General features: G+C 48.5%; 1 protein-coding gene and 1 pseudogene across 1 annotated transcript; both read right to left on the reverse strand.

Moving 5' to 3' along the window:
* Positions 1-7681: 7681 nt before the first annotated feature.
* Positions 7682-8108, reverse strand: LOC141271456 (zinc finger protein 667-like). Its single transcript, XM_073681527.1, has 2 exons — positions 7908-8108; positions 7682-7824 (listed from the first exon to the last, which is right to left on the reverse strand). Exons 1-2 carry the CDS (start codon positions 8038-8040, stop codon positions 7682-7684), a joined length of 276 nt encoding a protein of 91 aa, XP_073537628.1. The 5' UTR covers positions 8041-8108.
* Positions 8109-11654: 3546 nt separating this feature from the next.
* Positions 11655-27220, reverse strand: part of LOC141270722 (uncharacterized) — a 44805-nt pseudogene continuing 29239 nt past the window's right edge.

The raw sequence follows: 27220 nt of genomic DNA on the forward strand, positions 1-27220 counted from the left end.
ATATTACTCTACCTCCACCAGTCTGACCTGTTCACCATTGACTGTACATGGATTCCTGCTGCTTGTGCCAAATTCTGACCCTCCATCATCAATCTGGATTAATTCATACAGATAATGTTCATTGCTCAGTTATATTATTTTTGCTCTCTTTTGACAAATAAAGTTTTTTTCTTTTCCATTGGTCATCATTGACACTGGAACTGGTCTCCTGCTGCTATCGCCCATCTGTTCTAAAGAATGATGGCTGCATTCAGACACATTAATAATAATAATCTTTATTTTTATATAGCGCCAACATATTCCGCAGCGCTTTACATACATTATCATCGCTGTCCCCATTGGGGCTCACAATCTAAATTCCCTATCAGTATTTCTTTGGAGTTTGGGAGGAAACCCACGCAAACATAGGGAGAACATACAAACGCCTTGCAGATGTTGTCCTTGGTGGGATTTGGACCCAAGACTCCATCGCTGCAAAGCAACAGTGCTAACCACTGAGCCACCGTACTGCCCACATTAGTTGAATACTAGCGCAGTATTCAGCTGCAGTCTGTATAACTGCACCACATGTTCTCACAACTATTGTTCACATCCATGGGATCCAATATCACTGGAAATTTGTCATTGATCACATCATTCTCAGTATACTCTTCACATCATTGCATGCAAAAGATACTCATGCTGTGACAGTGTTCAAAGTGATTCAGATTGCGCAGTCTCCCCATTCTAAAAACTCATCACTCCGATTTAGGGCGCAGTCAGACGGCCTTATAAATCTGACTGAGAACGGAACGCATTGCAGGGACTGGCCGGCAGCTCTACCAACACGATAGTGACAGCTTTATGTATTTCTATGCAGCTGTCACGCTCTGGATCGGAGAACTACAGGCCAGTACATGCACTGCGCTCTGATCTCAGTCTGATTTATACAGCTGTCTGACAGCGCCCTTATGCTGAACTCCACGGTCAGGGCCGGCGTCAGCACCTGGCGCACCCGGGCAAATGCCGGGGCCCTGAGCAGGCAGAGGGGCCCACTGGCGGTCGCGCACCCCACTGGGCTATGGGCGGAGGAGAGCGGTGTCAGCACCCGCCCTTCTCCGCCGCTTGCTCAGGGCCCCGGCAGGCGGATACTTACCTCTCCCCGTGCCTCCGCAGATCAGCTGTCTTCCTGCTCTGCGCTCCCTGTGACGTCTCAGGTCAGAGGGCGCGGTGACGTCTTTACACCGCGCCCTCCCCTGAGCCGTCACAGGGAGCGCTGAGCGGGAAGACGCCGACAACGCTGGAGTTCGGAGCCGAGCAGCGAGCGGCGGGCAGCAGGTAGCAGGTGAGGAGAAGGGAGGTGAGTATTTGATTTTTTTTTTTTTTTAATGTATGGAGGCATGGGGCATTATAAAGAGGAGGGGTGACAGCCTGCATGGGGCATTATAAGGTGGGGACCAGCCTGCATGGGGCATTATAAGGTGGGGAACAGCCTGCACGGGGCATTATAAAGAGAGGGGGGGACATCCTGCATGGGGCATTATAAAGAGGAGGGGTGACAGCCTGCATGGGGCAGTATAAAGAGGAGGGGTGACAGCCTGCATGGAGCATTATAAAGAGGAGGGGTGACAGCCTGCATGGGGCATTATAAAGAGGGGGGGCAGCCTGTATGGGGCATTATGTGGGGGGTAACAGCCTGCATGGAGCATTAAAAGGGGGGGGGCTGTATGGGGCATTATGTGGGGGGGAACAGCCTGCATGGAGCATTATAAGGGGGGGGGCAGCCTGTATGGGGCATTATGTGGGGGGTAACAGCCTGCATGGAGCATTAAAAGGGGGGGCCTGTATAGGGCATTATGTGGGGGGGAACAGCCTGCATGGAGCATTATAAGGGGGGGGCAGCCTGTATGGGGCATTATGTGGGGGGTAACAGCCTGCGTGGAGCATTAAAAGGGAGGGGCCTGTATGGGGCATTATGTGGGGGGTAACAGCCTGCATGGAGCATTATAAGGGGGGGACAGCCTGTATGGGGCATTATGTGGGGGGTAACAGCCTGCATGCAGCATTATATGGGGACCGGTATCCTGTATGGAGCATTATATGGGGGCCAGTATCCTGTATGGAGCGTTATATGGGGGCCAGTATTCTGTATGGAGCCTTATATGGGGGCCAGTATTCCGTATGGAGCCTTATATGGAAGCCAGTATTCCGTATGGAGCCTTATATGGGGGCCAGTATTCCATATGGGGGCCAGTATTCCGTATGGAGCCTTATATGGGGGCCAGTATTCCGTATGGAGCCTTATATGGGGGCCAGTATTCCGTATGGAGCCTTTTATGGGGGCCAGTATTCCGCATGGAGCCTTATATGGGGGTCAGTATTCCGCATGGAGCCTTATATGGGGGTCAGTGTAACATACCTGGCGGCGTCCTTGCATGGTGGTCCATCTCCCACTGTGCAAGAGGGCGCACTTGATCTCCTGTCCAGAATGTCTCTCTGGCTTCCCTCCATGCTGTCTGTTTGTGTCTGTTTCTGCTGCTTAAGGGCGGCGCCCGATCACTTCCTGCCTTTTGTACCTGCTGTGGGTCTCACCCCTTGTGCGTCCTCAGCCTATTGCTGTCTGTCACTTGGTATATAGCTCAGCAGCTCCCTTCTATCCCTGCCTGTGCATAGTGTTTCCTTCAGTGTGTGCTTGCACTCTGAAGGTGCCAGGTCCCGTCTCTTGTCTCCTGCTTTTTGTATCAGTTCCCGTGTCTGAACTGAGTCCTGTATGTCTCCTGCTTTGCGGTATCAGCTCCCGTGTCTGAACTGAGTCCTGTGTCTGGTCTGTCCTGTCTGAACACGCTCCTTGCCTGTTCGTTCCGCCTTCTAGTGGCCGATTTCCTAGACCCGCTCCTGCGTCTGGTCTGTCCTGTCTGAACACGCTCCTTGCCTGTTCGTTCCGCCTCTCTGGGGGCCGTATTCCCAGACCCGCTCCTGTATCCCTCTGCAGTGTCGGTCTCCTCCGTACACTCAGTTCCAGTCTGAACTCTCTCCTGTCCTTTACCTGTTTTGCCTCTATGTCCGTTCCCTTCCTTTTTCTGCAGAGTCTGAACTCGTACCTAACTCCTGCTTGTTGTCTCTGCAAGTACTGTGTGAGTATCTGGCTCTGTCTTTCCCTTCCTGTCTGTTCCGTGTGAACAGAGCCCTGTCCTCCCTGCTCAGCCTTGTCTGCACTCTAGCTGTGCTTGCCTGTAACCCTCTGCCTGTATTGTTCCTGAGTCCCGGTGTGTACTGGGTCCTATCCCGCCTGTGTTCCTACCTGCTAGTGCCTCCCTGTCTGCACTCTAGCTGTGCTTGCCTTTACCCCCCTGCCTGCATACCCGCCTGCCTGCATACCAGTCGTGCCTGCCTATACCCACCAGTCTGTGTGCCAGCCTACCAGCCTGTTCCTGTATTCCCCTGTGTGGGTCAACAGCCGTGTCCGGGGTCTGTCCTGGAGTAGCACCTGGTCCCTCTGCTCGGTTCCTCCTTGGTGCACTGGTGTCGTATGCCGTCGTGCGACCCTGGTCGGATCGGGTGAATACTTAGTCACGCCCCTCCAGGCATTCACTCTCCGGCACGGTCCAGTGGAATCACTACCAATCACACGCACACGCCGCTTAGCCCGGGCGTGTGCATAACAGCATGCTCAGGCCATGGTTCCCGTTGAGCCCCACGGCCTTCGCTCTTTGAGAAGTTTTTCCAGCGAATACATGCATTAAAATAAAATAAATAAATTTTTTTTTCCCCCTTTAGCTGAGTTCCAGGCGAATTACGCACCCGTCCAGATGGATCTATCTGCTCTCGTTCCTGCGGATCCGCCACGTTACTATGGGGATCCAAGACAGTGTCGTGCATTTGTGGAGCAATGCATGCTACACTTTAAGGCCTACCCTCTCTATTTTCCTTCCGATTGGGCTAAAGTGGCCTTTATGATTGACTACCTAGCGGGTGATGCCTTGAAATGGGTCACCCCCCTATGGGAAGCATGGGATCCTGTCATCCTTGACCTGCAGGCCTTCCTGGTGGCCTTTCGTATGGTCTTCGAGGACCCTAACTCTGAAGCCCCTGCTGAAGCTTCACTTCCCAATATCCCGGAGCAGCCCCGACGGGTAATGTGTGTGGGTAGCGCAATAGTCCTCCAGCCCAATGAGACTACTGCCCACCCAGAATCCTCACAGGGTGACTACGCTTTCCGGAATACTTCTCTCAACCTCAAGAGGCAGTCCAGACGTGCTAGACTTAGAGGCAAGCCGTCACGCCAGGGTCTGTCCTCCCTGAGACCTCCTGACCCCAACCTTGAAGTCCCTACTGAAGCTTCATCTCCCTGTATCCCGGAGAAACCCCAATGGGTAATGTGCGTGGGTAGTGCACCAGTTCTCCTGGCCGAAGAGACTTCTGCCCATCCAGACTCCACACAGGAGAACTTCCTGCACCCGGCATCAGATGCTTCTTTCTCTTTAACCGGTGTGCATGTCCAAGGATGCTCCAAAGCTGTGGTTACCTCAGAGTCTGTGCACCTCTACTACCTGGCGGAGGATCCCCTGTTGCCTCCTGAACCCTCCGGGATACCACTCGATGACAAATGGAGAGAGACTTCTCTACACCCGGTACTCAATACTTTGTCCGCTTCGTCCTGTGAGCCTGACAATGGGTACCCCAAAGTGGTAGTTACCTCCGAGTCTCTACACCCCTCCGACCAGGCGGAGGATCTCCAGTTGTCTCCTGAACCCTTCGGGGTGCTACCTGGTAGCGAAAGGACAGAGACTCTCCTATACTCTGTACCTGATACCTCGCTCGCTTCGTCCAGTGAGTCCAACTTAGTGTACTCCGAAGCAGAGGTTACTCCTGAGTCTCTACACCCCTCCGACCAGGCGGAGGACCTCCAGTTGTGTTCAGAATCCTTCGGGGTGCCACCTGGTGGTGAATGGACAGAGACTTTCCTATATCCTGGATCTGATACCTCGCTTGCTTCGTCCAGTGAGTCCGACCTAGTGTACTCTGAAGCAGAGGTTACCCGTGAGTCTCTACACCCCTCTGACCAGGCGGAGGACCGCCAGCTGTCTCCAGAACCCTTCGGGGTGCCACCTGGTGGTGAATGGACAGAGACTTTCCTATACTCGGTACCCGATACCTCGCCTGCTTCCTCCAGTGAGTCCGACCTAGTGTACTCTGAAGCAGAGGTTACCCGTGAGTCTCTACACCCCTCTGACCAGGCGGAGGACCGCCAGCTGTCTCCAGAACCCTTCGGGGTGCCACCTGGTGGTGAATGGACAGAGACTTTCCTATACTCGGTACCCGATACCTCGCCTGCTTCCTCCAGTGAGTCCGACCTAGTGTACTCTGAAGCAGTTGTTTTCTCTGAGCCTCTGCACTCTTCTGACCCGGCGGAGGACCTCCAGTTGTTTCCTGAATCCTCCGGGATACCACCAGATAACAAAGAGACAGTGACTTTTCCTCATTATGTACCTGATAACCCGTCTATTTCTTCCTGTGAGCTTGACAAGATGTACCTCGAAGCAGAGATTACCCTTAAGTCTCTGTCCCCCTCCAACCCAGTGAACGACTGGCCCTCGAATTCCCTGCGGAAGATTCTGGCAGGCCTGAAGAAGAGGGGGCGTAAGGGGGGAGGTACTGTAACATACCTGGCGGCGTCCTTGCATGGTGGTCCATCTCCCACTGTGCAAGAGGGCGCACTTGATCTCCTGTCCAGAATGTCTCTCTGGCTTCCCTCCATGCTGTCTGTTTGTGTCTGTTTCTGCTGCTTAAGGGCGGCGCCCGATCACTTCCTGCCTTTTGTACCTGCTGTGGGTCTCACCCCTTGTGCGTCCTCAGCCTATTGCTGTCTGTCACTTGGTATATAGCTCAGCAGCTCCCTTCTATCCCTGCCTGTGCATAGTGTTTCCTTCAGTGTGTGCTTGCACTCTGAAGGTGCCAGGTCCCGTCTCTTGTCTCCTGCTTTTTGTATCAGTTCCCGTGTCTGAACTGAGTCCTGTATGTCTCCTGCTTTGCGGTATCAGCTCCCGTGTCTGAACTGAGTCCTGTGTCTGGTCTGTCCTGTCTGAACACGCTCCTTGCCTGTTCGTTCCGCCTTCTAGTGGCCGATTTCCTAGACCCGCTCCTGCGTCTGGTCTGTCCTGTCTGAACACGCTCCTTGCCTGTTCGTTCCGCCTCTCTGGGGGCCGTATTCCCAGACCCGCTCCTGTATCCCTCTGCAGTGTCGGTCTCCTCCGTACACTCAGTTCCAGTCTGAACTCTCTCCTGTCCTTTACCTGTTTTGCCTCTATGTCCGTTCCCTTCCTTTTTCTGCAGAGTCTGAACTCGTACCTAACTCCTGCTTGTTGTCTCTGCAAGTACTGTGTGAGTATCTGGCTCTGTCTTTCCCTTCCTGTCTGTTCCGTGTGAACAGAGCCCTGTCCTCCCTGCTCAGCCTTGTCTGCACTCTAGCTGTGCTTGCCTGTAACCCTCTGCCTGTATTGTTCCTGAGTCCCGGTGTGTACTGGGTCCTATCCCGCCTGTGTTCCTACCTGCTAGTGCCTCCCTGTCTGCACTCTAGCTGTGCTTGCCTTTACCCCCCTGCCTGCATACCCGCCTGCCTGCATACCAGTCGTGCCTGCCTATACCCACCAGTCTGTGTGCCAGCCTACCAGCCTGTTCCTGTATTCCCCTGTGTGGGTCAACAGCCGTGTCCGGGGTCTGTCCTGGAGTAGCACCTGGTCCCTCTGCTCGGTTCCTCCTTGGTGCACTGGCGTCGTATGCCGTCGTGCGACCCTGGTCGGATCGGGTGAATACTTAGTCACGCCCCTCCAGGCATTCACTCTCCGGCACGGTCCAGTGGAATCACTACCAATCACACGCACACGCCGCTTAGCCCGGGCGTGTGCATAACAGTCAGTATTCCGCATGGAGCCTTATATGGGGGTCAGTATTCCGTATGGGGCCTTATATGGGGGCCAATATTCCGTATGGGGTCTTATATGGGGGCCAGTATTCCGTATGGGGTCTTATATGGGGGCCAGTATTCCGTATGGGGTCTTATATGGGGGCCAGTATTCCGTATGGGGCCTTATATGGGGGCCAGAATTCAGTATGGGGTCTTATATGGGGGCCAGTATTCCGTATGGGGTCTTATATGGGGGCCAGTATTCCGTATGGGGCCTTATATGGGGGCAAGTATTCCGTATGGGGCCTTATATGGGGGCCAGTATTCCGTATGAAGCGTTATATGGGGGCCAGTATTCCGTATGGGCGTTATATGGGGACCAGTATTCCGTATGGAGCCTTATATGGGGGCAAGTATTCTGTGTGGAGCGATTCACCGGTTTCTGAGCTATTGTGGAATTTACAATAGATATCACTCATGAAGTGAAATCTTTGCATTGTACTATATATATATATATATATATATATATATATATATATATATATATATATATATATATATATATATATATATATATACTTCTCCGCCGTATCTCTGCATCATGAATCGTGGTATGTGTTAAAGGGGCCCACTGAGACTCTTTCGCCCGGAGCCCAGAAAAACCTGGAGCCGGCCCTGTCCACGGTCATGTGTGTAATACGTTTCAGATGGGAATGTGAAAGTGTCTCTAATAAATTGGTCATCAATGTATAATACTGGTGGATAAAACAAGACTGAACACAAGACCTTCACAGCCGTCTACACATCATAGGGGAGATCTAATGAAACCGTCTCTCCATCTATCTGATGATCCTGAGGAACATTGGAATTTTCTTGTTTACAGTCCTGTGGAAGAAGAGGATGGGGACATCTCTCTGGTGTTGTCCTCTTACTGGATAGAACTGGAGGATACATGTACAGGGAGTGAATTCATTCCTTACATACAGATAATTATAGGCCGTGTGTATTTAGTCCTGTCTATTACCTGGTGATGTGAGGGGCTGGGGAACCTCCATCATGACGTCCTTGTACAGATCTTTGTGTCCTTCTAAATACTCCCACTCCTCCATGGAGAAATAGATGGTGACATCCTGACACCTTATAGGAACCTGACACATACAATGATACCGTCATACCCCGATCCCTTCATAGCGTTACTGTATAATGTCCCAGCATTCCCAGCAGTGTCACCTCTCCAGTCAGCAGCTCAATCATCTTGTAGGTGAGTTCTGTAGCATCGGCGTCTCGGCCCCCTGACAGGCAGAGACGCCGTCCCCCTTACCACCGCGCTCCCGGCCCGGCGTCTTCCGGCTCTCCTGCTGCTGCTGCGTCCTAAGGAGTCCCCGGCCAATGGCTGGAGGACTTCTCATATAAAAGGCACCTCCTCCAAAATGGAGGTGCCCGTGCAAGGTTGTAGCTTTGTTCTAAACTCTGCTTCAGCCCTCAGGTCCCGCCACCAGCCTGACTTCCAGTCCAGTCCGCCAGCCTGACTTCCAGTCCAGTCCGCCAGCCTGACTACCAGTCCAGTCCGCCAGCCTGACTACCAGTCCAGTCCGCCAGCCTGACTACCAGTCCAGTCCGCCAGCCTGACTACCAGTCCAGTCCGCCAGCCTGACTACCAGTCCAGTCCGCCAGCCTGACTACCCAGAGAACGTACCTGTTACCTGCCGTGCCTACCAGCCAGCCTACCTGGAGGCTCCTACCAGTTACCTGCCATGCCTACCAGCCAGCCTACCTGGAGGCTTCTGCTAGTTACCCGTGGGAGTCACCTGCTCTCATACAAGGACTGGCCCAGAGTAGCACCTGGTCTCTCTGCTCGGTCCTTCCCTGGTTCACGGAGTCGATTGAGCCGCCGTGCGACCTTGGTCAGTCCGAGTTGATACCTAGTTACGCCCCTCTGGTCCCTCCTTGCACCGCAGCACAGAGGTTCCACCACCCGGATCCGTAACAAGTTCTAGGATCTTCTGGCCATTGTTGCCTCATGTATCAGGGGGTGAAGTAAAGGCCCCATAATTGGGCTCAGGGGTCTTCCCCATCCCTCAGACACAGGGGCCTGACAGCGCTCACTAGAGGTCTTCTTCACTACTGTGTAATCCTGGTTATGGAGAGATACATTAATAAATCTCACTACAGACATTTCCAGAGTCCTCACCTCTCCAGTTCTGTCCATCTGTTATTCCCATAGATAAGAATGATGTAATGTGACGTCATCAGAATCTCTCACCTCTCCAGTAAGCCGGAAGAGGATCTCTAGGGTGAGGTGTAATATCCTCTCCGCCATGCAAAGGCATTTGATACTGTAGCACATAACAGCCTTATACTGAAACTACAGAAGCAAGGACTTGGGGGAAATATATGCAGATGGGTAAGGAATTGGCTTAATGATAGGAAACAAAGTCATCATAAATGGTACGTTCTCTAAATGGGATATAGTCAGCAGTGGGGTGCCGCAGGGATCTGTGCTAGGACGATTCTTTTTAACCTCTTTATTAATGGCCTTGTGGATGGGATTGAGAGTGAAGTGTCAGTTTTTGCTGAAGATACCAAACTATGTAGGATATTAAAATCATTACAATATTGCAGAACGATCTGGATAAGATGACTGAATGGGCAAACACCTGGCAGATGAGGTTTAATGTAGATAAATGTAGAGTAATGCACCTAGGATGGAGTAATCTTATTGCTGCATATACATTAAATGGAAGCATACTCGGGACTACAGAACAGGAGAAGGACATGGGTATTCTGGTTACAAGTAAGCTGAGCAGCAGTACTCAATGTCAAGCAGCAGCCGCAGATTTTAGGATGTATAAAGAGAGAAATAAAATCCCGCTATCCCAATGTACTCTTACCCCTTTATAAATCACTGGTGAGGCCACATCTAGAATATGGGATCCAGTTTTGGGCTGGACTGGTAGTCAGGCTGGCGGGCTGGACTGGTAGTCAGACTAGCAGCGGGACCTGAGGGCTGAAGCAGAGTATAACACACAAAGCTACAACCTTACATGGGCACCTCCATTTTGGAGGAGGTGCCTTTTATATGAGAGGGGACTCCTTAGGACGGCGAGCGCGGCCCCTTTAAGGCAGTAGCGCTGGAGGACGCCGGGCAGGGAGCGCGGCGGTAAGTGGGACGGCGTCTCTGCCTGTCAGGGGGCAGAGATGCCGATACTACAGGGCTCAATGCTGTCACGGTCACCGACGCGTACCCCATGTCACACCATGATGACCAGCTCGATCAGTTGACTGGGGCCAAGTACCTGACCATCATGGATCTGAGCCGGGATATTGGCAGATTCCCCTGACCCCTGAGGCACAGGAACGCTCTGCCTTTATCACCCCATTCGGACTGTACGAGTCCACAGTGATGCCATTCGGCATGAAGAATGCCCCTGCCACTTTTCAGCAGATGGTCAATACGCTGCTCAAGGAACTCGAAGGGTAGCGGCCGCATACCTGGATGACATTGCCATCTTCAGTCCCACCTGGGAGGATCACCTGGGGTATCTGGCGCAGGTGCTCGGGCGGATCCAACAGGCAGGCTTGACCATTAAGCTGGAAAAGTGCCAGCTGGGTATGACTGAGGTCCACTACCTGGGTCACCGGGTAGGTGGGGGAGCTCTGAAGCCAGAGCCCGGGAAGGTGGATGCCATCGCATCTTGGCCCACCCCCAGGACAAAGAAACAGGTGATTTCCTTCCTGGGCATCACCGGGTACTATAGGACTTTCGTCCCTCACTATAGTAGCCTGGCAAAGCCCCTGGTGGACCTCACCAAGAAGAAGCTGCCCTCCTCAGTCGATTGGACTGTGAGACGGCCTTCCGGGCACTGAAGACTGCCCTTTCTAGCTCCCCGGTACTACAGGCATCCGGCTTCGCGCGGCCGTTTGTAGTGCAGACCGACGCCAGTGACTTTGGCCTCGGTGCTGTGTTCAGCCAGGTCGACACTACGGGCCATGAACACCCTGTTTTGTACCTGAGCCGGAAGCTCCTGCCGGGGGGAGGTGGTCTATTCCACGAAGGAGAAAGAATGTCTGGAAATTGTGTGGGCCCTGCAGCATCTGCAGCCATACTTGTATAGACGCTAACTCATCATGGAAACAGACCACAAGCACCCTCAGCTGGTTACACACTGTATCCAGAACGAATGGGAGGCTGCTACGCTGGACCCCCATGCCGACGGCTTATCCAGACAAGGGGAAGTTGCGGGCTTGCATGCGGGGTAGCACCCGGTGGTGCTGCCCTCTAAAGGGGGGAGGTGTGAAGAATATTCAAGATAATACCATGTCAATCACTGTGCACTGTTTGGCGGGGGTTATAGAGGTCTACATATGCAAATCTGAGACACAGCAGCTGCAAGGGAGGGGGCCTAGAGCCAGGGAGTGCCATTCCTTCAAGCAGCTGTTAGTGGCAAAGGGCGGCCCCTCCCCCGGCCATGCGGCTTCCTTTGTGTAAGATGCTATAATTCAACACCGAGTTATGGGAATACGAAACATCCCAGATACACAAAATAGATTTTTGGAAACCCAAAAGAAGGGGGAATGTCACCCTAGCTTCAAACACAGCCCAGCATGTAAGGAAAGGGTGGTACCCGACACAGCCTTGCAGGGGCCCCTAGGGCCCCGGTGTTTGGTATCCAGGTGTAGCAGGGGCCCGGCTGGGTCCGATGACCCCAGAACCGGCTCCCTAGGACCATCCAATAAGAAGGTATGTAAAAAAACCGGAGAACATCGAGTATACGGCGTAAATAGAAAAAGCTTTATTAAATATCAAAAGATCACATTAAAAAGTGTGAATTACAAATACATGTGAGTTGCGGAACATATAAAAAAATAGAAAGTAGAAAAGGCGGCCAAAGTCACACTGCAGCGAGGGAGAACATACAGACTAGTACAAAAGGTAATCAAGGAAAACATCCTAAAGTGGACCATCAATAGAAATATTCTCCCAAGGTGCAGAAATGACAAGGCTTACATGAAAAATGATACACTGAAATTGGGAGCAAGGAGTCCATTACTCCAAAGGTCAAAGAGAGTCTGGATACAAAATACATATACAATTAGCTTAGAAACATGAAGCATTCAGAGAGCACCCAGCATATACAAATACTCTATATAAAGATAACTCACCAATATAAGCACCAGGGGCAAAAAGGACAGGAGGGTAAATTAGCAAGGCAGGAGAAAACAGGTGTAGGGCCCGCAAGCCTCGACACGCGTTTCGCGTAGATCGCTTTATCAAGAGGCGTCGCTGGTCCAGAAGCCGGCATCTTTTTAAATAGCGCGCTAAAGTGGTCACGTGTGACATCATGTGACCAGAAGAAGATGGCCGCCGATCGGAAGGCATGTCTGGCGCATGCGCCGGGGCCACCCCAACATCCCGCCCCCCAGCAACGCCCGTCAAAGCAGACGCGACGCCCCGGAAGCGCCAACTGGACCACATCCGAAGCGTCGCCAATAAGAAGGTATGTGTAGCATCGGCGTCTCAGCCCCCTGGCCGGCAGAGACGCCGTCCCTCTCACCTCCCCACGCGGCGTCCTCCCGCGCTCCTCTTCCTGCTGCTGTCGGCGGGCACTGTGCTTAGGGCGCGCGCTCCCTCTCTCTTAAAGGGGCCACGTGCTCCGTCCTAAGGAGTCCCCGGCCAATTGCCAGAGGACCTCCCATATATAAGGTACCTCCTCCAAAATGGAAGTGCCTGAGCAAAAGTTGTTGCACAAGTATACTTACCTCTGCTTCAGCCCTCAGGTCCCGTTGCCAGCCTGACTACCAGTCCTGTCTGCCAGCTTGTCTACTCTCCAGCCCGACAGTCTGTCTCCAGTCATCCGCCAGTCTGTCTATGGGCAAGTCCACCTGCTTACCAGGAAGCACCTGCCAGTTACCTGCTGCTACCTGCCGTGCCTGCTAACCCGCTCAACTGGGAGCGCTCACCTGCTACCCGTCTGTTACCTGCTAGCCTACCTGGAGGCTCTGCCGTCACTTGCCGTGACCACCTGCCTGCTAGCCTAGAGACTTCAGCCTGCTTGGCCGTCACCACCTGTTAGCCTACCTGGAGGCTCCTGCTGTCACTTGCTGTGACCACCTGCCTGGTAAACCTAGAGACTACCACTTGCTCTGCTGTCACGTACCGTGACCACCTGTCAGCTAACCAGAGACTTCTGCCTGCTTGCTGTGTCCATCCGCCATACCGGTCAGTCCCAGCCATCTGACCCGTGGGAGCCACCTGCTCTCTTACAAGGTCGTCCCCAGAGTAGCACCTGGTCCCTCTGCCCGGATCCTCCCTGGTCACGGAGTTGTTAGCCGCCGTCCGACCAGGGTCGGTTCGGGTTACTTAGTTACGCCCCTCTGGGTCCCTACTTGACCGCGGCACAGAGGTTCCACTACCCGGACCCGTAACAGTATGGCCCCTTTTAGTTTTTGGGAATCTGTAGCTTGGAGAGAACAGGGGTGGAGATTTGAGCGCAGCCAGGGGGCAGTAGTGGGAGTGACCCAGAGAGTTTAACCAACCCTGCTGCCACAGCCCAGTGTCTTTTTTCCTTGGAAGGTCATGACGTCACGTTGTGGGGGGAAAAGTCTGGCAACAAAGAGAGGGCCCGCAAGCCTCCCATATGGCAGCCCTTCCCCCGAAAGCCAGGTCGTCCAACTGATCGGTAACTGACTCGTAATAACTGCTGTATATCTTCTGTACCCATATTATCGTGTTTGCAACTCTGACCATTGTGTACGTATAACCATTATGTATATAGTGTAATATCTGGTGTGCCCTTATGGCGATTAAATATAGAATTTAACCCTGGGCTGTTCTTTTATCTCGATCCACAAACTCTCACATCCGTTGTTCGGCCTAACACGCTACCGGGCGGGTTTCTAGCTCGATATAAGCCCGTTACATATAATAGAAACTGGTGGCAGCTCTTCCAGGGTCTGCCTTACTGTAGCTAGTGAAGGAGCCTCTCAACCTGTCAGGGGTGTGAGTGTGGTGCCACGTCAGTGACTGAGTGGGCCACTTCATCTCGCTCCCTGGTGCCTTCCTGTACCCGTGTAGACAGGGGGGGTGTCTGTGTAGAACTGTACCAATCTGACCTTACGCGTCCTTGAGGGGGTGTGGAACGTCACATTGGTGAAAAGGGTATCACGCGCTCCGTCTAACATAATTGTGACGTCAGGCGGGTGTGGATCCGTCACATTGGTGGCAGCGGTGGGTTTCTGCGGGGTCCCTCTGGTGCCAATTCTTCACAACCTGCCTCTCAGGACCCAAAATATTATATAGCCTGCTATTAGGCAACTTGGCCTCAAAAATTAAATTGATAGAGCAAGAATATGGTCAATGACGAGGTAGTTCCTGACACCCTTATACCGAGAACACATCCTCAAAATCAGACAGATACTCCGGCAGAGGCCTGCTAGCTACCATGGATATAAGGGTGCACATACAATTATTATGACAGCACTCACTTCACCTCACTATTTCCCATGCCTACCAGAGATTGTGTAACATCAGCCAAGGGAGTCCAAGAACCACTGGGGAGGGCAAGTCCTCTAGCACATAATAATTGATAGATTCCGTGTGCATGGCCCCTACCTTGAGATGTATGTCTTGAACAACCTGAGTAAAATACCCCTGGCTCAAGGGTGCAGAATCTATAGCTATTATGGGTATAGGTTTTGACAACTTATGAAGAAAAAGACCCTGGGCCCGGATGAATTGGCTGTCAACCAGATTAAACCCTGCCCCACTATCCAAAAAGGCAGAAATAAACACCTTTCTTCCACCTAATAGGTTATCAGCAGGTAGAAAGACTTGTGACCTACCGAGTAAATATGTACACCCAGGTTGCTAACCTCCACGCAACCAGGGCTCTTTAGTTGTCTGGCGCCTGTTTGCGGGGTTATGTATGGATGGGCAGGTACAAAGAAAATAACCCCTCCCACCACAAAAAAACACTTCTTTTTTACGTAAACCCACTGAAGGACCGGAGCGAAGAGTTGTTCCTCGCAGTGGACTCAGACCTAGGTTCATTAGAGACATGAGCCCCCGAAAATTGTGGTCTCTTTTTGTCTCTCTCGGAGACGGCGATCTACATGGATAGCAAGAGACTTGGTGGCCTCCAGGGAAACAGGTGTCTCATACAGGACTAAGGCATCTTTCACCCTCTCTGAAAGCCCCTGCCAAAATGAACTCTGGAGTGTGGGATCATTCCACCTAGTGTCCGTGGACCATCTACGCAACTTGGGAGTAAAACTATTCCGTTTGCTGGTCTCTTTGCTGAAGTTGACATAATTTCAATTCAACCACAGAGACACAGTCGGGATCTTCATACACAGGCCCCAGAGCCCTAAAAAATCCCTTGACTATTTGGAGCGACTGGTAACCATACGAAAAGGAAAATGCCCAGGCTTGGGGGTCCCCCTGTAGAAGGAAGATGACTATCCCCACATGCTGTTCCTCGGTACCCGAGGAATGTGGACATAGCCTAAAGTATAGTTTGCAGGCCTTATTAAATACCACAAACTTGTCCCGGCCCCTAGAGAATCTATTCGGCAAGCCTACTTTAGGTTCCTATGTGAGTTGCCCAAGAGCAGCAGACTAAGCCTGGGGTCAATGGTGGATGCTGCAAGGCAAATGAACGCAGGTCTGCTACCTCCAGACATAGTTTTTGTAATTTCTCTGCCAGAGCAATATCAGGATCCATAGTTGATCCAGATAAGGTGGGCTCTACCAGAAGCAAGACAACACACGGTGAGACAGAAGGGGGAGGAAGCTCTGCCCCGAGGTATGGATGAAGATAGGAATAATTTGTGGATAATTTCCACGCTGCTTTGTAAGGAAGATGTTAATTCTCAGGGATTTATAGGTATGTGGTGATTTCCTGAAGAAGTGCTTGACACTTTGAAACGTGTTGAATAAAAACCACGCTTGAATAAATCCCTGGGAATTGATGTCTTCCATACACAGCAGCACGGGTGGTATTCACAAATAATTCCTATCTTCCTGCTTGTCGGTTTAACAACCCGTGGATCCGCAGCAGGGATTTAAAAACGCTTTTTAAAGTCATAAATTAGGTTAGTACAATCTGATAAATAACTCCAGTTGTATGTCAGATAAGACCCTATTTTCGCTACTTGTGATACTTGCCCTGCGCCACCCTGAGCTTCCTAGCATCCCTGGATGGGTTCTTTCACCCCGTGCGGCGATGATGTTCCGATCACTGTCTTACCCCAAGTACCACAGTGATTAGGGAGTAGGAAAACAGAAATGCTAGTCCTGCTCCAATGTAAAGACACATTGGGGAAATTGACAGGGATAAAAGAAAACCGCAATCATACAAATAAACTCTCATGGGCAATAGGGAAGGAGAAAGGAGAGAAAGGAGGCAAACCAAATGGGGAATAGAGACTGGGAAATACACACACAAACCAACTACATGCAGATATCTCCTGAAACAACTCCAAATGCCTGCTCCTTTATCAGCTCACTCCTCCAGCTCCAAACCAGGTAGTTGCAAGCTATCACTGGCAACAACTGAAGCTTAGAGGAGAGTATTTAAACCAGAGGGAAGTGATGAACTCAGTACAGCTGAGACAACTCAGGATGAAGAGCTTCAAGAGACAAACAGGACTGTTTCAATAACAAAGCAAGGAAAACCTGAACTGTTAAAAGGAAGGTGAAGGAGTTCTAACCAGCGCAGATGTACATGTAACCAGATGCCGAGATCGTCTGGGCCCACTCTGTCGCAGCATCCCAGTGACAATATCCCTTCTTTTTCTGGTCGTCTTCTTCCAGACTTTAGTTTTTTGTTTATTATTATATTATGATGTTACAAAATCAAAAAACCTTTGTATTTGAAAAAAAGAAAATGGCTACTTTTCTGTGTGAGTTTTTAGATGTGTAACTAGATTAGTTTTCCGCTTCAACAATTTCCCACAATTTGAACATGAAAATAGCTTCTCCTGTAAGAGTTCTCAGATGTCTGACAAGATCAGAATGTTGAAAATGTTTTAAGTTGAAATCAGAACATGAACATGGCTTCTCCCATGTGAATTCTTTGATGTGTAACAAGTTTTGATTTCGTACTGTAATGTTTCCCACATTCTGAACATGAAAATGGTTTCTGCCCTATGTGCGTTAACTGATGTCTAACAAGACTATATTTTTCTGTAAAACATTTTCCACATTTGAAACATGAAGATGGCTTCTTCCCTGCGTGAGTTATCTGATGCTTTAGAAGGTGGTGTTTCATTTTAAAACATTTTCCACATTCCGAACATGAATATGGCTTCTGACCTATGTGAATTCTCTGGTGCACAATTAAAGCTGATTTTCGTTTAAAAAATTTTCCACATTCGGAGCATAAAAATACCTTTTTCTCTGTGTGACTTAACTGATGTGTAACAAGATATGATTTATCTGTAAAACATTTCCCACATTCTGAACATGAAAATGGTTTCTCCCCTGTGTGAATTCTCTGATGTGTAATGAGACTTGATTTCTGTGTAAAACATTTCCCACATTCTAAGCAAGAAAATGGCTTATTCCCTGTGTGAATTCTCTGATGTTTAGCAAGATCAGATTTTGTACAATAGCATTTCCCACACTCTAAACATGAAAATGGTTTCTCCCCTGTGTGAATTCTCTGATGAATAACAAGATGTGCTTTCCGGTTAAAACATTTTCCACATTCTGAACAAAAAAACGGCTTCTCACCTGTGTGAATTCTCTGATGTAATAGAAGTTTGGATTTCTCACTATAATATTTCCCACATTCTGAACAAGAAAATGGTTTCTCCCCTGTGTGATTTCTCTGATGTGATAGAAAATTTGATTTCTGTGTAAAACATTTCCCGCATTCTGAACAAGAAAATGGCTTGTCCCCTGTGTGAATTCTCTGATGTTTAACAAGTATGGATTTCTCACTATAACGTTTTCCACATTCTGCACATGAAAATGGCTTCTCTCCTGTGTGAGTTCTCTGATGAGTAACGAGACTTGATCTTTGTGTAAAACATTTCCCACATTCTGAACATGAATATGGCTTCTTCCCTGTGTGAATTCTCAGATGTCTAATTAAAACTGATTGTTGTTTAAACAATTTCCCACATTTGGAACATGAATATGGCTTCTCCCCTGTGTGAATTCTCTGATGAGTTACAAGTTTGGATTTCTCACTATAACATTTCCCACATTCTGGACATGAAAATGGCTTCTCCCCTGTATGAATTTTCAAATGTGCAGCAAGATTTGTTTTTCTATTAAAACATTTCCCACATTCTGAACATGAAAATGGCTTCTCCCCTGTGTGTATTATTTGATGTCTAACAAGACATGATTTCCTTGAAAAACATTTCCCACATTTTGAACATGAAAATGGTTTCTCCTCTATGTCAGCCATTTCATATTCAACAGTCCTTCTGTGACTTATGATTTTCATAATTGTCCTTGATGAAGCAGAATAAAGGTCTTGCTGAAAAGGATCAGATGACAGATTTTTTCTGATAACATCTTGAGATGTATCTGGTATAATGACATGTTCTTCATAAGTATCTGGTGTGACACCAAGATAATCTCCTGAAAAATCTGAGTGTATCAGACGTCCCTCTGAGCTCCTGGTACAGTCATCTGCCAAGAATACAAATGATTATTTTTGTCAGTAACATTGCACTGGATTTATATTACTAGTTATTTTATTATATACTGTTTTGCATTTCCATGCAAACTCTAATACAATTCAATTATTGACAAACTAAGACAACAGACCACAAAGAGGGACTGAGATTACAGTGTTAGATCACCAGGTTATGTCGTTACTAATGTTCACTATTATATTATAGTCATCTTCTCTGTTCATGTTTCCCCGTGATTGTCATGAATCGGCTTCAGTTACATGTTCAGAGCAGACTCATAAAAGGGATCTGTAATCAGTTTCATTAGGCGACTCCTTCTCATACATTCTCTGACAGGTACAAGCCCTGTAATACAGAGCAAAGTACATTGGAGCAGATGGGTCATGTACACAAGCTATGGCTTTGGAGAAAAAGTAAAGTTTTTTAAATATATTATTAATATAACTAAATAGTGGATAGAAGAAAGGAAAACAAGTGCTACATATTCTTATATATGTCATGCAAGCCAATAGAAACATGGGCTAAATGAATATGGGAGCACTGGGGGATCTGAATAAGTATCTACAGCAGTGTCCTCTGCAAACATGGTTGTCCATCCCTGGTTCTTTTGTAGATCACTTAGCCTTACATTGGTGCTTGAAAGTTTGTAAATCGTTCAAAAATTTTTATATTTCTGCATAAATTTGACCTAAAACTACATCAGATTTTCACACTAAAAGTAGATAAAGAGAGACGTCTATTTGTACTATCTATCTAGCAGGTCAGTTACGTAACATTATAAGGTCAGTCCTCCCCTATGGCCATGGCTAATTACACTGCTCACCAAATTTTCATGAATTCTTTGTAAATGCATTCAAATGAGGTTCGTTACATTTCTATGACCATAAGGGAACATAATATTACCATATCGCTAAATCATTAGCTCTAGTTTTTAACATAGGAGATGTGGGGCAATGAAATACACATCATGGTTACAATGTGCCTCTCCAGAGATGAAGGTGACTTGAACTCTAGCGCCACCTATAGAAAGTAGCAATTCTACAAGTAAATATTGACCCTCAATGAGCCTTGGCACATGACTTAGGATACAAACCAAACCAGAATCTCAATTTGCAGATACTGTTTAAGTGTACTGCCCCTCATCAGTGCAAAATGTGAGCTCTGATTTGGCTGGGTGAGAGGATTCTGACCGGGATCCAAGGGGTAACGTTTCTCCTTGTGGAGTGTGACATGCCAACGTGAGGAGACTTTTGTCAGGTGCACCAGGCTGCAGTGTTTCTCTTCCCAGATATTTATCAAAATAAAGCAGTATAAAGGTGGACAAAAACAGACATGTACAGTTAAATGTCTATTTTTTTTAACAATTCCCTTCTCAAAAAAGAAAAAACAAGATTTGGTACATGTCTGAAAATTCAACAACTACAGTTGTATTGATGTGGTATATGTATGTGAAATTTGACTAGAAAAAAAGGGGCGACTTTTTAAGGAAAATTGTGACACCCACCCACACCACTTACTGAGGTAGATAGTCAGAGTAATATATACACGGCTCAAAAAAATAAAGGGAACACTCAAATAACACATCCTAGATCTGAATGAATGAAATATTCTCATTATTACTTTGTTCTGTACAAAGTTGAATGTGCTGACAACAAAATCACACAAAAATCATCAATGGAAATCAAATTTATTAACCAATGGAGGCCTGGATTTGGAGTCACCCCCAAAATTAAAGTGGAAAAACACACTACAGGCTGATCCAACTTTGATGTAATGTCCTTAAAACAAGTCAAAATGAGGCTCCGTATTGTGTGTGGCCTCCATGCGCCTGTATGACCTCCCTCCCTGGGCATGCTCCTGATGAGGTTGCGGATGGTCTCCTGTGGATCTCCTTCCAGACCTGGACTAAAGCATCCGCCAACTCCTGGACAGTCTGTGGTGTAACATGACGTTGGTGGATGGAGCGAGACATGATGTCCCAGATGTGCTCAATCGGATTCAGGTCTGGGGATCAGGCGGGCCAGTCCATAGCTTCAATGCCATCATCTTGTAGGAACCCAGGGCCACCCGCACCAGCATATGGTCTCACAAGGGCTCTGAGGATCTCATCTCGGTACCTAATGGTAGTCAGGCTACCTCTGGTGAGCACATGGAGGGCTGTGCGGCCCTCCAAGGAAATGCCACCCCACACCATTACTGACCCACTGCCAAACCGGTCGTGCTGAAGGATGTTGCAGGCAGCAGATCGCTCTCCACGGCGTCTCCAGACTCTGTCACGTCTATCACATATGCTCAGGGTGAACCTGCTTTCATCTGTGAAGAGCACAGGGCGCCAGTGGCGACTTTGCCAATCTTGGTGTTCTGTGGCAAATGCAAAGCGTCCTGCACGGTCTTGGGCAGTGAGCACAAGCCCCATCTGTGGATGTCGGGCCCTCATACCACCCTCATGGATTCGATTTCTAACTGTATGTGCAGACACATGCACATTTGTGGCCTGCTGGAGGTCATTTTGCAGGGCTCTGGCAGTGCTCCTCCTGTTCCTCCTTGCACAAAGGCGGAGGTAGGGGTCCTGCTGCTGGGTTGTTGCGCTCCTACGGCCTCCTCCACGTCTCCTGGTGTACTGGCCTGTCTCCTGGTAGCGTCTCCAGCCTTTGGACACTACGCTGACAGACACAGCAAACCTTCTTGCCACAGTTCGCATTGATGTGCCATACTGTATGAGCTGCACTACCTGAGCAACTTCTGTGGGTTGTAGAGTCCGCCTCATGCTACCACGAGTGTGAAAGCACAAACAACATTCAAAAGTGACCAAAACATCAGCCAGAAAGCATTGGTACTGAGATGTGATCTGTAGTCCCCACCTGCAGAAACACTCCTTTATTGAGTGTGTCTTGATAATTGCCAATAATTTCCATCTATTGTCTATTCCATTTGCACAACAGCATGTGAAATTGATTGTCAATCAGTGTTGCTTCCTAAGTGGACAGTTTGATTTCACAGAAGTTTGATTTACTTGAAGTTATATTCTGTTGTTTAAGTGTTCCCTTTATTTTTTGAGCAGTGTATTTATTGGATTTAGGACAATTATTCCCTTCACAAAAAGAATACAAAATAAATTGAAAAATTTAGTACAATCAGTTGCTTGTGACAAGCAGATTTTCTTTGACTGACACAAAGTTCAGATTTTATTTTCTTTGACAAATATTGTGTTGGTTTGCTGCTTTCTTGTGCATGAAAAGTAAAAAAAAATTGTGTAATAAAAATGAAGCAAGACAAGATGCTAGCCCTGCTACACTGTATCCCAGATCAATCTCACTGGCTCCGGGTCTGCTGCTGGCACCCATCTTCTGTCTCTCTACCTGTCAACTTAATCTCTGGATAATTCAGAGAATTGTACACTCATCTTCTTTCACTGCTGCAGTTGTACAACACACACTGTCAGACGTATATGTCAAATGTTTTAGGACTTTCTCTTCCTATCTCTATTGCAGAGCTGTGAGCTCTGATGTCCCTTTAATGGATCCAAGATATAATGCAAATCTAAAGCGACTTACAAAGCAAGTCCGCAATTTGCAAACATGACTGTCACTATTTTTGACTTGGCCATCTGCATCCAGCCTCATCACACTCCATGTCTACAGCAGCGGGAAGTCTGAATGCCTTACATGAAAATTCAAACTTTAGCCTCAGAGACAGGAGCCGACGTAAGAATACAGAATGACCTTCCCCTGAGCTATTGCTTCTGTGTACATTTGCTTTATTGCAGTGAATGGACACATCAGAGGCACATGCGTATGCGGTTCTTGTGTAAAAAGAGCGCACCAAAAAATTCAACCATTTTAGTTACAGCATTTATTGATCACTATAAAAATTGTGTTTGTTTATTGTAATTGTTTTGCATCTTTATTTTATCTTCTAATGTACTGGCATATAGAGATATCGGTATAGACCAGTATATTAGAGCATGTAAAGAAAAATGCTATCGAGGTTCTTATGTACAAGAGCATTTTCTCAGCCTAACAGTGAAGCCTGTGGCTGGTAATGTTTTTGTGTTATATCAGAGGACACCAACATGTTTCAAATGTGTATTTACACTCAAATTAATGAAAACTTATACCACACTACCCACATCAGAAATGTTGCGCAATTCTATCCCTGATTTGGTTACCACTAGTGTCGAGGTGAACAGATGCGTCACTGAGAAGATGCTTTGCATTCATTAAGTGTCTTAAAGGAGTGCGCTTCTTAAAGAATTCAGCATTGCTTACTCCACTGCCTCCCTTCATTTATACTGGTGTGCACGGTGGCAGTCTTAAAGAGGTTGTCAAAGACTTTTATTTTTTCTTCTATGAGTTTAAAAACTAGACAGGCACATTTTTGCTAACAGAGGCAATAACCTGCCGGTGGTCATCTACTGCTTCTGCCAGCTATTCAGCGGCTCCACATCATCAGAGCAGCTCTTCTTCCGGGTGCTCTGTCGACAAGGCGTGACTTCAGACATCATGGTGATTGACAGGCTGCTTCCCGCAATTAAACTATCAATCACATGACATAGGCGGTCACACGCCGTCAACAGAGCAGAGTCAAAGAGAAGTCGCTGCTCTGTCAATGTGACGTCACCAGAAGATGCCGAATCAAAAACAAGAGCATCCTGTGACTGATCTGTGCCATCAAAGATTGTCGGTGGGCCCCACAGTCAGATAAGAACTAACGCGCTGGCAGTTGCGAATTAACACATTGTAATACAAATGGTCCCGTACAACCACTTTAATGAATCAGCCCCTAATTCCACATCAAAAGTTCCATGTGAACACACCCCAAAAAACTTGAATGTCTAAAGTTACTCTACAAGTCAGTGACTGATTAGAACCTGTGACTTCTCAGCATTTAGTGGTCACTACTCACCCGTGCGGTTATCTGTAGGAATCTCCTCTTTACACCGCTCATCACCCCTCACATATGGCTCTGTAGTATTAATATGGGGCAGATCTTCACCCTAAAAGAAATATTGTGAAAGGCACAGGCAGATGAAGACATTTGAGAAGATCCAGACAACATCTAATGTCTTTGATCAGCTTTATCCAGTCATCTCCACCAGATATAAAACATACACTGAATGGCCATATGTAGGGAGACACCCATCTAGTAGGACGTAGGATCTTCTTTGCCCTTCAGAACTGCAGCAATTCATCGAGTCATAGATTGTACAAGGTGATGAGATTATTCTCCAGGAATACTGGCCCATGCCACCAGGATAGGTTCTTGCTGTTGCCGGAAATTAGATGAAGGTGCTGAGATGTTCTGAACAACCAATTCTACTTCGTCCCAGAGATGCTTTATAGGGTTAAGATCTGAGGACTGTGACGGCGGGAAAACAAGGAAAACTCACTGCCATGTTTCTGGTGTAAAGGAATGGAAGATCCTGGCACCTCCTGAAGAGAATTGCTGGGTGACAGTTATTTGTGCTGATGCAGGATATACTGTTATTACAGGACACTGATGCAAAGTATTGTGATTATATAGTTAACGTTATGATTCATTGTAATCACTTTTATGTGATAGTTATGAAGAAAAGGTAGCTGGGCAGAGAAGAGTTACAGAGGGTCAGCCCTGCAGCTGGGCAGGGGAGAGTTACAGGGGGTCAGCCCTGCAGCTGGGCAGGGAAGAGTTACAGAGGGTCAGCCCTGCAGCTGGGCAGGGGGAGAGTTACAGAGGGTCAGCCCTGCAGCCGGGCAGGAGAGAGTTACAGAGGGTCAGCCCTGCAGCTGGGCAGGGGAGAGTTACAGAGGGTCAGCCCTGCAGCTGGGCAGGGGAGAGTTACAGAGAGTCAGCCCTGCAGCTAGCAGGGGAGAGTTACAGAGGGTCAGCCCCGCAGCTGGGCAGGGGAGAGTTACAGAGGGTCAGCCCTGCAGCTGGGCAGGGGAGAGTTACAGGGGGTCAGCCCTGCAGCTGCGTGGAGTCTTGGGAGATGTTTCTAGGCGGTTCACTGTATATACAATAGACTGTAGTTGTAGTGCCCGTTTCCTTTGTGAGACTCTGTAGAGTGAGGTTGTGGCAGCATCAAATCCTCATTGTCGGCACTTTGGACATTTTAGGTGAGCAGAAAAAAAAATCAGGAATTAATGAAGAGGTTTACTCTATAAATAGACCCCTGGGTGCTATTAGAGTGTAGTTGTAGAATGAAAGTTGAAGAAAGAAGAAGTAAAAGACTGAGAAACAAGAAGGCCGAACCAGGATGTGTGTGACAAGGAAGGATGAGGATAGTGTTCTTCTAAACTGACCACTAATAAGTGGCTGAAAAACTGGAGTCCAGCTTGCAGAACTTGGGATCAGATCAGAGATCCGGTAAGGAAGTAGAGAAAGCAACTCTAGTGGTTCTGAGCTGGAGGTAAAGAAATGTAGCCAAGCGTTTGTGGGGACCCTGAGATGACAAAGAGAGGCTAAGTATAACCCTGACTTGGAATTTACAAAAATCTAGAAAGCCAAGCCAGGACATGGATTGTACAGAGAAAGTGGACTGCATGAAAATGAGTCAAGGAAAATGCTGTCAGGGAAGATGGAGGGCAGCGAAAACTACTGGATGTAACTGCTGGAAACTGTATAATTTATGTGCCTCTATTGATAAGAGATAGGAGCTGACGGCATAATGCAATCTCCGGTGCCAGTGAAGACATACCGTGATCTTCAGAGAGGCCTAGAGGAGGAGTGGCACCACCGCATAGCGCAGACAAAAATAAAATGGCACCGCAATCAGCACGGTGTATAGCGCGCTATCCGGCGCCATTTTGCTCAAGACGCTGCAAATTTCTCTTCAACATAATGGTGCCAGAGATCGCGTTATGCGCAGGCACCGACTCCGGTGCCACACTCCTCCTCCGGCTTCTCCAGAGATCAGAGTCTTCAACAAAATGGCGCCCGATAGTGCGGTACGCGCACACGCTATCGAGTGCCATTTTGTTGAAGACACTGATCTCTGGAGAAGCCGGAGGAGGAGTGTGGTGCTGGAGACGGCACCAGCGCATTCTCGGCCGCCATTTTATTTAAATAAAGCAGGCGACGCGCTGCAGGGGAGCAGTGGAAAGGTGAGTAGGGGTGTTGTTTTTTTTTTTGTTTATGGATAGATGGATGGGGAGTAAAACCAGGATGGGGGACCAGGATTGGGGAGTAGAATGGGGGAAGCATATACCAGGATGGGGAAAAGCATATACCAGTATTGGGCAAAGGATATACCAGGATGGGGAAAAGCATATACCAGTATTGGGCATAGGATATACCAGGATGGGGAAAAGCATATACCAGTATTGGGCAAAGGATATACCAGAATGAGGCAAAGCATATACCAGGATTGGGGAGTAGAATGAGGCAAAGCATATACCAGGATTGGGGAGTAGAATGAGGCAAAGTATATACCAGGATTGGGGAGTAGAATGGGGGAAGCCTATACCGGGATGGGAAGAAAGCCTATACCGGGATGGGAAGAAAGCCTATACCGGGATGGGAAGAAAGCCTATACCGGGATGGGAAGAAAGCCTATACCGGGATGGGAAGAAAGCCTATACCGGGATGGGAAGAAAGCCTATACCGGGATGGGAAGAAAGCCTATACCGGGATGGGAAGAAAGCCTATACCGGGATGGGAAGAAAGCCTATACCGGGATGGGAAGAAAGCCTATACCGGGATGGGAAGAAAGCCTATACCGGGATGGGAAGAAAGCCTATACCGGGATGGGAAGAAAGCCTATACCGGGATGGGAAGAAAGCCTATACCGGGATGGGAAGAAAGCCTATACCGGGATGGGAAGAAAGCCTATACCGGGATGGGAAGAAAGCCTATACCGGGATGGGAAGAAAGCCTATACCGGGATGGGAAGAAAGCCTATACCGGGATGGGAAGAAAGCCTATACCGGGATGGGAAGAAAGCCTATACCGGGATGGGAAGAAAGCCTATACCGGGATGGGGGGAAAGCCTATACCGGGATGGGTGGAAAGCCTATACCGGGATGAGGCAAAGCATATACCAGGGAGCATATATCAGAAAGGGGAATAAGGATGGAGGGGGGGGGGGGCATATACCAGGATAGGGGACGATATTCCAATAAAAATGCTCTCCACCCGTACAACAGGTTCAATAGCTAACAAATTATATAACGATTCTACCCCTCAATGTGTCTAGGGTGCAGTTACTGATGGCTCAGAGGGGTGTACTGAAGCTGTCAGTGCTTTGATTGACAGCTCAGTGTCCACTTTGGTGCAGATGCGTGCTGAGCCGTCCAATCTGACACTGGTAAGTGCTGGCTGTCTCCAGGTATTCATTGTCCCAGGTGATTGCCCTGCTAATTAACTGCCCTGTTGGTCCCAGACCTCTGCCAGATGTACATTCAGCTTTTGTGTGGTTTGTCTCTCTGGGCCTTGTGTTCTGTTGATCTTTCGCTGCCTGACCTCATTCTGCCCATCCGTCAGTTTAACCCCTTTGTTCTGATCTGCTATCTTCCTGGTATCTCAGACCGTTACCTGACTATGCCTTTGTAACTTCCTTCTGTTTATAAGTACCCTCCTCGGCCTTGACTTCTAGACTGAGAAGTGACTCAGCGTCACAATACATCCAGTGCTCTGCTCGCAATAGGACACCTCGGCCCAAGCAACCCTGACATTGGAACTAATCAATAACTACATGACACAGGTCAT

This window comes from Phyllobates terribilis, unplaced genomic scaffold, assembly GCF_046119375.1.
Source record: "Phyllobates terribilis strain yellow unplaced genomic scaffold, ASM4611937v1 Scaffold_5__5_contigs__length_657084704, whole genome shotgun sequence".
NCBI lineage: Eukaryota > Metazoa > Chordata > Amphibia > Anura > Dendrobatidae > Phyllobates > Phyllobates terribilis.

Excerpts from the sequence above, each read along its gene's own strand:
- LOC141271456 (XM_073681527.1), bottom strand. The coding sequence starts at position 8,040 with ATGTGTCAGGTTCCTATAAGGTGTCAGGATGTCACCATCTATTTCTCC. Across the intron at positions 7,825-7,907 it reads CCAGCCCCTCACATCACCAG|TTCTATCCAGTAAGAGGACA; the intron begins GTAATAGACAGG and ends TGTATCCTCCAG.